This window comes from Empidonax traillii, unplaced genomic scaffold, assembly GCF_003031625.1.
Source record: "Empidonax traillii isolate 1590-97213 ecotype Southwest subspecies unplaced genomic scaffold, ASM303162v1 scaffold400:size839614, whole genome shotgun sequence".
NCBI lineage: Eukaryota > Metazoa > Chordata > Aves > Passeriformes > Tyrannidae > Empidonax > Empidonax traillii.
The window spans coordinates 679,806-689,427 of NW_020955593.1; the positions used below are offsets into that span (position 1 = coordinate 679,806).

The following is a 9,622-nucleotide window of genomic DNA, read 5'->3' on the forward strand; positions in this document are numbered from 1 at the left end:
CTGCAATGAGGTCTCCCCTCAGTCTCCTCCAGGCTGAACAAATCAAGTGCCCTCAGCTGTTCCTCATAAGGCTTTTCCTGCAGACCCTTCACCTTCTCGTGGCCTCCTTAGGACAATCTCTAATAGCTTAATGTCTTTTTTATATTGTGCTGCCCAAAACTGCACACCGTACTCAAGGTCATTGCAGATCACAGCACGACTGGGTTTGCCCAAAAGGCTGTACCCACACAACCTGCAGGCAGTCATGCCAGAAACAGATCTTGAAAATGCCCTTCTCTTTTCTTTTTATGCACTAAAAGCAGCACACAAGGGTGCCTGAAAGTATAGAATTCACAACAGCTTACAAAGCACGGGGCCTGCAGCTCCCCAGCTACCTGGATTTCTCTCTACTCGACACTGAGCTGAAACATAATCACCACTGCTCGACTCCATCACACTGACCTCTGCTGATAAACTGATGTCGAGGCTAAGCTGTGCCCTTTCCTTTCGCAGGCAATCCTGCACTCAGCTCACCCGAACAAGCCAGGATTAGCTTTTGAATCCAGAGCATCTGTAACGTCCTTCCCAGGGGGCATTTAAGTCCTTCTCTGAATGCTGTTTGGATTTCATCCATTGGTCCCATTTCCTGGATTCAAGGGTCAGGTTTTGCCACTCTTACATTGAAGAGAACTACAGCTCCCTGTTAGCTGTGATGAACTGAGAGGGGCTTTCCTGCAGATCCTGGTTTTATTTAAGGAGAAGACATGCAGGACCTCACCTGAGGTACACAGTGCTTTCTTCAGTTTAACAACTGCATTAAATCTGTGCTACTCTCCTTCAAAGCCTGAAGCCACCCTCTAACCAAACCATTTTTCACAGTTCGTGCACACTACTGGAGTTACCATCATCTGTCTTCTAGCCCAAAAAAAGCACCAAAAGATAACATTTTGAAGACTTCTGTTTCTACCCCAGGCCAGGAAAGATAACTGTAGCTTAATGTTTATAAAAGGCTTTGTATTGTCAAAGCACGGCACCAACAAGAGCGAGGCCTCAGTACACCCCTGTGAGGTAGGTATCCTGCTCCCCATGCTCAGAGATGGGGAAACTGAGGCACAGAGTGATTAAATCAAAGGCCATGCAGCAGATCAAGAGACCCAGCTGAGATCAGCACATTGGAGGTTCTGGCTGTTTGACCCATGCTCCACCCACATGACAGCACTGCCACACAAAACAAGCACGCTGAAAGCATGACAGTCCCACAGGAGTCCCACCAGCTCCACAATGGCTTATTCACACTACCAGCAAGCCCCCATGAGGCAGGACAAAGGGGTGGTGGATGCGAGGTGGTCGGGATGTTGTCAGCGAAGCCTTCTCCAGCGAGGTGTTGATAGCCAGGCTGCAGACATGTCTCCTTCACCACTGATGTTCCTGAGACAGGTAAGTGCTGGGGTTAGTAGCAGAATTTCTTCCTGCAGTCAAGACATCAGAGGATCTCCCCACAAGCAGCAAATGTCTGACTTTTTCATCCTATCAGGCTGTGTAGAACAGAACTAAATCCAAAGTAGAGCTGCTCCCACAGCATTTCATGGTCTAAGCTGATCATTGGTGAACACTGCCAAAACATTAAGACTTGTGCAACACAGCTGGCCACCTGCCCTCCAGCACACTCCAAACCTTCTGACAGCCTGGGGAGGCACTTGCTGGGCAAGCAAAGTGTTTCAGCCAGTCCAAGCCTACAAACACTGTCCTTGCTCCTTCCCTTCCCATGCAATACAAGTGGTCAGTCAAACCTTCCCAGGCCTGATTATGCTTTGTTCATCTTCTCTGAGGATGTGCCAGTTACCCTTTCTGAGGTGACAGAAAAGCAGCATCAGACAACTCTCTAGAGTGGTAAGGAATTGGGTGAGGTGACACTTAGCTGAGTAAGCTACTGATCAGCCTCTCCAGCTGTGTTCTCAGTCACACATACCATGCTCAGGCAGGACTGGCAGAATTTTTGCAGCCATCAGCTTTCTGCTCCCTGACATCCAAACCTACCCCACCCATCTACTCCAGTGACCCACTTTTAAAAGCTGCCTTTGGCTTTTCTCACACTCAGAGTGCCAAAGCAAGTGCCCTGCTCAGTGCATGGAGAAACCAACTTGCAGGCAGACTGCATCAAAAAGCATAATTTTTATCTTAAAACTCAGTTCAATCTCATCAATAGAGCTGTCTCAGAGGGACCAGGCCTGTGGAGTCTCTCATAGCTAGCAACTCAATGCAAACTGACAATGTTTGTTCAGCCACTGAACATACACTTACCAAGTAAACACTGACATTTAACAACTTGATTTGGAACAGAGCATCATTTTGTTGCATTAAGGTGCATCTTTAATTGGAGGTAACAATCTAGTAGCCCAACGTTATAAATGTATATAAGTGTCCTACAGAAATACTGGATTTGTCAACCCAAATTCAGTCATAAATCCACCTTTCCTGTAGCATCTTCTCTGCTCTATTTCATTGTTCCTCATTTAGTATCTTCATATGTTTGTTTGTGAGGAAGTCAAGAAAGGGAATATTACAGATGGCTTTGTGAATATTCATCACCGTGATCTCTCTTGGAGTCCTGCAGGGAATGCATCAGAGATGCTATTATAATACATAAAGAAACATGTGTCCATAAAGCAGCAAGCCAATAAATTTACCAATGGGGGGGGGAGGGTGGAATAAAAATATCAATCAAAAAAAAAATTATGAGAGCAGGTGTTAGAGCAACACAGGAAAAGCTTTAAAACGTCACAGTACAAAAAAAGCCACTCTCGAAACTGAGGGAAACCTCTTGGGCACTGGGACAGGAATATCCAGTGCTGAAATATTAATTCCTGACCGTCTATAGCACAGATACATATAACACATATGTTTTATATATATTATATAAATATTCATACATTGCATACAAGTGAATATTTAAACTAAGCATTTTCTCACTGTGTTATTTTTTAATCAATTTCAAGCTATCCCAAATCATTCTGCTGAATAGAAATCAAAATGTGGTCTAATCATAAGATATCAGAAAAAAATTCTTTACTGTAAGGGTGGTGAGGCACTGGAACAGGTTGCCCAGAGAAAATTGTGGATGCCACGTTCCTGGAAGTGTTCAAGGTAGGTTGGATGGGGCTCTGAGCAACCTGGGATAGTTAGATAGAGATGTCCCTGCCCATGGCAGGTGTTGGAACGAGATGGTCTTTAAAGTCCCTTCCAACCCAAACCATTCTATGATTCTATAAAAATCACTCAGTATCTGAGCCAGAAAAGTGTGTATCTGTAAAATACAGAGATTATTTAGGTTGTTTAAGTTCTGGCGGGCCATGGCTAAGCTGTCTACAGAGTAATCTGAGATGGACAAGAGTTAGCAGGTCCTTCCAACGTGGCTCTGTAGAAACAGGTCATCTGCCTTTGGGCATGGCAATACCAGAGAATCCTGCCTCAGTCTTTGATGTTGTTTGTGTTTCCATCCTTTGCCACTATGGAGCCAGGAGATGACAAACCCCTTACAAGGCTCGGATCTTTCCAGAATGCAGCCCACAAATTCCCTCACTCTCATGGTCTGAGCCCCACACTGACTAAATGTCTCAAGCCATTCAAGCCCTCAGTGCTGGTGTAAGTGGTCCCAGAGAATCAAGCTGCTGTACCTGTTGTGAGGAGCTGTCTGATACGCCACAGCCAGCGCCTGCCGCAGGATATCACTCATGAGCTGCTCAGTGGCCTGCGAGAGGAGACAGCATTAGGAGACAGCAATACAAAAAGAGCCAAGAAACGTGCTATTTGCTCGAATATCAGTGTCAGAGCAGCAGAAATTTTGGCTCAATTCAATCCTCAATCAATCAGCAGAGAGCAGCTCAAAGCGCCCCAGTGAGTTTTATTACTTAAGATGTGTATATTTAACAGAAAGGAAATAGATAGACACACAAAGCTTAGACTGTAACTGCCCAGCCTAGTTTCCCTCTGGACCTGCAGAGCAAGTGCACAATAGGGTGGATCCAATGTTCCAGAGCCTGTGTTTCAAAGAGCATTTCAGGGCCCCTTCCTCTCACACACCAGAGCTGGTTCTGTACATGGCAGACTGCAGATATTCTCCTGGGAGCTGGTACATGCTTGCCAACTACTCCCTGTCTCAGAAACCTTCCAGCCTGGGCAGCAAGAAGCCAGCAGGTGTATGCCCAACACTTGGCTTAACCAAGGTTCAGTCAAAAGTAATTAAAGCTCTTGGCTTTCTGTGCTGTGTCAAAACCAGAGCAGAGATTTCCGGGACATTCAGTCAGGAAAACTGGCGTAACTCTACAATTGTAATGGAGCAACCTGATGGTTACAATCTTTGTCTACAAATGGATGTATCTATATCAGAATTTAACTATGTTAAGTAACAGGGAGCACAGCAAAGGCATGCACACGAGTGCATGTGTCACCTGGAATCAATTAGCTTTTTAAAAAATCATCTTCTAATAAAGAGCAGTCTGTACAAACAACCTCAAGAATCATCTTCGGCATGAAATGCAGCAGAGTCCTGCTAGAAATAATATGTGTGAGCCTTCAGTCCAAACCCAAGGGCTCCAGCTCCATGCTGCTCCAAGCTTTGGTACAAAACCATTTCTCTGTTTTTCCAAAAGCCATTATGATAGAGAAATGGTTTCTCACACAAGGCAGAATTGTTACTGTCTGCAGGAATTCAGCAGTTTCCCAGCAGAGACAACACAGGCAAAGCACCCGAAAGGTATTTAGGGAAAAACACCTAACTTTGTATAAAATAATCAAGTCTTACACACTCCTGGCAGATTCACCCCCAGTTACGATGGGAAGGACAAAGAGGTATTTTCAAAATTACAGAATGAGTCAGTATCTTAGTGTCAGTGAGAATCTGCAAATCACTATTCTGTGTCCAAGCCAACAAATCAGTTAGAAAGCTGGAAACACTCACAAAAGTGTATGACTCTTTGGGCAGATATATACCTGCCTATATGTGCAGAGAGACAGATATCAGACCCTGATCTCCTAATTTGATAGATGCATATTAATAAAGATATTCCATCTTTTTTCTAATTACTGAGTTAATACAATTAGACTTAAGCCCTTATTGTGAAATAATTTCTTACCTTTAAAATCATATCTTCTATTACTGATGCATAAACATTCTTCTGTACCTCAGCAGGTTGAAAAGAAATCCCTATCTATAAAATATGAGAGGAAAAAAAACCTAGTACATCAAATAACACAACTCAAGTTGTATTACAGTTTTACTACAGATTAGATGAGATTAACGGAAAAAAAATTATTACAAAGAGTAGTTAAAAAAGAAGCAACCAGATACTGCAGAACTTCCATGCAGTATAAACTCAGGCTTCATTAAAAAAAAATCTGGAAAAAATTAGTGCAGCCTGCAGAAATGCCTCTAAAAGTCAGAAGGAAAAGAAGCAGGTTTTAATGTTTGTTTCAGAAAGTCCACACAAAACCCAGAATGCATTGGGTATATTTGGATTGAGAACAGCACCTCTGTTTTAAAGCTGTACATATATTCAATCCATCTACTCATCATCTTCCCTGCACCCAACTATGGCAACTGAAACCACTTTGAACAGCACTCCTGTGGAACAAAAGTTCCACATCAAAAGAGCGTTTCATCCCTCAGTCCCACTCTCATTGTGCCTGTGCCTTTGTCACCTATGTAGCAAGAGTCTGGATACACTGCAGAGCCAAAGCTTTGTCCCTTGATGTCAGCATGTGAGGTGGAGACAGAGATCCTTTCTTTCTCCCTCAACTGCTCCGTGCAAACCGCTCCTGCTGCTCCCGTCTCCGCTGGCACAATGGCGAGCACTCTTTCCTACAAGCCAAGCCAGTCTTCTCTCTCTCCTCCCTGCTGCAGTGACAGAACACCTCCCTCTCCCTCCCTTTTGCCCCGACTTGAATGGGAGGAAGCAATCCAAGCAGTAGAGAAGTTTGCTGTGGCCTCATCTTTATCACAACCCCCTTCTCAGGAGTTGCTATTAAACAGCACTGGCCCAAAAAATAAGTCTGAATCTTTCACACGACAGGACAGGAAAAATTCAATGCTAATGCTCCTCATCCCTCATTTATCTTTGCTTTTAGCCTTCCAAGATGACTTTTTTCTGTACTAAGCCTTGCAACACAGCCATTCTGAAATGAACTCCCAGCTGGTACACTTCCCTTTCTCCTGCCAGCAATGGCAGCTGAGTGTCATGAGTCAGAAGGTCCAGGTTTTCCAGGGCATTTATAAAAACTTTCATTAAAAAAATCCAGAGATGAAAAAAAAAGCAACTAAATAAATGCAAGACCACAACCAGCTTAACAACAGTTCCAATTAGCTTTATGAGTCACTTATTACCTTCTCAGCAGTGTCCCTCACAAACTCTGATGCAGGCAAGGAAGCCATGTAGAACTTCATCTCTTCTTGTTTCTCCTCCTGTTCTTTCTTAATGTTTACTTTTAATGGCTCGTTAAAGTTGAGAATATCTACTTCCTCTTCATGTTCTGGTTCTTGTTTCAGAAATTGCTGTAGTTCCTCTACTTTTCGGCACAGTTCCTCACCACTGCTGTAAGATGAAGGGCATTCTGAAAAAGAAGCAATCAATTAAACACATGATAGGTTATGAAAAGCTGTTTATAAACAGACGCACACTCAAAATATGGTAAGAAATTAAGGTAATTGCAAGTTATTTTTGTAGTTCCTACCAAACACAACGATGAACAGAAATGCAAACAGTCATTGAGAGCGTTCTAATTATATCTTTATGACACTTGTAGTCCTCTCCCTCATGTGCTCCTCTACCAATCAAGAAGGCTGCATTTCAAACAAAAGCAGGCTAATGTCAGTCTCCCAGACATTCTCACAGAAGCTTTTTAAGCTTTTTGGCACCTAGCAAACCAGTGTGATGCTCTTCAACTTGCTTGGAGAAGTGGAGTTTTTTACTATGTAGGCATCATGTAGCACTAAATCATCTCTCACATTGTGACAAGCATTATCATGATTTTTGAGAAAAAAAATCAGAAGATATTCACAGTGGAATGACAAAAGGGCAACCTCTTCTCTTCATGATCAACATGAGCCAGTAAAACCTTTAGTGAAAAAAACTTCAAAGGTAAAGAAAAATCTAGTGATTTAGCTAAAAATATTAAAAGGTAGATATTAGCCTTCCTTTCCACCTTCAACAACTGCAATGCAGGGCCAGATTTCACAAAGTATAATCGATTCCATGCACTTCTGTGAAAAACCTTAAATCCCTGAATGATCAGACCAGAAAAAACATTCAGCTTTGGGGGAGGGATTATCTGAAGGTGAAACAAGAGAGCTTAACTGTGAAGAATGGCTGAAATTAAAGATGTACCTTTAATACATACTCAAATGAACTGTGGGGCTCCCAGAGCTATGCCTAGTAGAATAATGCAGCAGCTGTAATACCAAGTGTGAAGCTTCACATAAGCCAATTCACCTCACTTTTGGAGATAAACTAACCCCCACTGAACTTGACACTACCACTGCCAGGTTTGGGTTTTTTGTTTTGTAGCTGAACTCATTCATACTGTTTTCACAGTAAGTCTGAACAGAGGCTAAAGCTTGCCCAAGGGCAGAAATGTCATTACTCCCTATGCTTACTTTGTGTATCCACTTACAAAAGATTACATTTGTGGAGCAAGAATCATCTTTCATGAGATTTATCTATTATTTATTGGGCCTCCACGGGACCCAAAGCACAGTAAAACCCACGAGGCCCCAGAGAAACATCAGGACTAATACAGGCGAGGGACGGCCTCACTTGAAGGCCTGCCCTTACAATCTCCAACTTTGGTTATTCCAAAGAGAACCGAGTTAGGAACAGAGCAGCAGCACAGGTGTGCACATACACACAGTCCCGAGGCACTTTATTAAATTAAACAGTGTCTTTGGCAGAAAGGAGCTTCCTGTCCCTCCACACTCACCTGGCTCACTGTCTATCTGTGTCAGCACGTCTTCAATCGAGTCCTCATCATTCCGCAAGGTCTCAGGGTCCGGTGGAGTGTAGCCATGGCATCGACACCAGTGCACCACGTGCTTTGTTTTCAGAGGGGTAATATTGTGAAACCTGGGATGCCTCTCTACAATTTCCTGTAGGATCTTTCTCACTGTCATTGCTCGCTGCCACTGTGACAAACCAAAGGGAAAGCTCATCACACTGGCTAAAGCATTTAAGGTTACCCTACAGCCCAGAACAATAATCCAGGTGGCAAGGAAAAAAAGAAGGAACACGATTTTCTCAGAAGTCAGAATGACTTTTGACAGGTCATTTAAACTTGGCTTTATCATCCAAAGTAGGTCTCAAGAAAAGGGACATGCATTTACAGGGCCCTAGACAAATTTGTCTTGACTTGAAATGTCTCATCTCTCAAATAACACCTCAGATGGCATAGTGCAAGAAATCCACTTGAGTAAATATGCTTCTTAAAATCTGATTAAACTCTGCAATCATTGGTAACAGCAAAGGATCTATTCAGTGTTAACATCCTCCCTGTAAAACTACACAAATGGCAAAGTTATAAAGAAATAGGGATAAAAACATAACCACAATAGAAAAAGGTCCAGGTTAACTGAAATATTTATCTTTGGTGAACTGACAATCTGCTTCAGCACTAGCATTGTTCACAGCAGATCCCTCGATTCTCTTCCTATAGAAAGCAGATACAGTCCCATAAAAAGGCAGAAAAGTTTTTATAAAATTCCCGTGACTGTAATATGCCACAGAGGAGTGCTGAGGATAAAGTGCTAACAGGGCAATTGGCAAAAATTTTGAGTTTTAAAACGTTTCAAAACCATCTGATTTTGAATAACCTGAAGAATCCCTTCTGCTTGAGAAAGCCTCTGAACAGTAAACAGGATCACTACCTGAACATGAGTCAGTGTGTCCTGCTGTAAGGAATGCTGCCATTTAAAATAACAGACTGATTCAGAAAACAAATCAGCCAACAGCAAGGCAGGCTCCATAATTCAGAAATCCTTCTTGTATTCCCGATGATTGCTTATGAAACACAGGAGAGATTACCTCGGCTGCCCTCCTCTTCCCAATATTCCAGCTGTAATACTGTTCCACTGAACTGGCACAAAAAGAGCTTACATCCTCGCCTAAAAAACACAAAGTCAAAAACTGAATTAAGGTTTTAGTAAGCAAGATGGGTTCTGGTTTTGATGTTATTTAGCAGAGAGGAAGAGGGTAATGTGTACCATGCTCACAGGCTCAGTGAGTGTAACTAATTCTTACAAATGCTGTGCTTTCTCCAAGAGGGACTGACGTGTTTTTTGGATGCAAAACCAGAATCTCTCTTGGTCACATGCAGAAACACTTGTTCTTCACTCAAAAACTGTATGATGTAGACCTGTAAGTGTGTCTTAATGATCAAAATCTCTTCCTTTGAAAAATTGTTTTTATCCCCAAACAAATTACAATGTAGAAATAAACAACAGTGACAAGGTTTTCTGGGAAAAGCATGAGAGCTGTATGTAATGGAAGCTTTACTGTGCCTCCCACTCCTACTCTGCTGCCTGTGCTTGAGGGGATCTGCCCTACCCAGCCTCCAGGGCCACTTGTTCGAAGTGCATTAGTTACCAGAGAAAGCTGAT

At 42.8% G+C, this 9,622-nt stretch overlaps 1 protein-coding gene across 7 annotated transcripts in view; it reads right to left on the reverse strand.

Moving 5' to 3' along the window:
• Positions 1–9,622, reverse strand: part of YEATS2 (YEATS domain containing 2) — a 68,528-nt gene that overhangs the window by 22,015 nt on the left and 36,891 nt on the right. For 4 of the 7 annotated variants that reach the window (XM_027893659.1, XM_027893658.1, XM_027893657.1 and 1 more), the window contains 6 exons: positions 9,048–9,127; positions 7,951–8,152; positions 6,359–6,585; positions 5,112–5,186; positions 3,654–3,727; positions 735–2,587 (listed from right to left, as the gene is read on the reverse strand). In XM_027893659.1, coding sequence (XP_027749460.1) covers positions 2,479–2,587; positions 3,654–3,727; positions 5,112–5,186; positions 6,359–6,585; positions 7,951–8,152; positions 9,048–9,127 — 767 coding nt within the window. In that variant the 3' untranslated portion in view covers positions 735–2,478. Of the gene's footprint in view, positions 1–734; positions 2,588–3,653; positions 3,728–5,111; positions 5,187–6,358; positions 6,586–7,950; positions 8,153–9,047; positions 9,128–9,622 lie in introns of those variants that run through there. The other 3 variants (XR_003572354.1, XM_027893655.1, XM_027893656.1) reach the window with 3 other exon arrangements.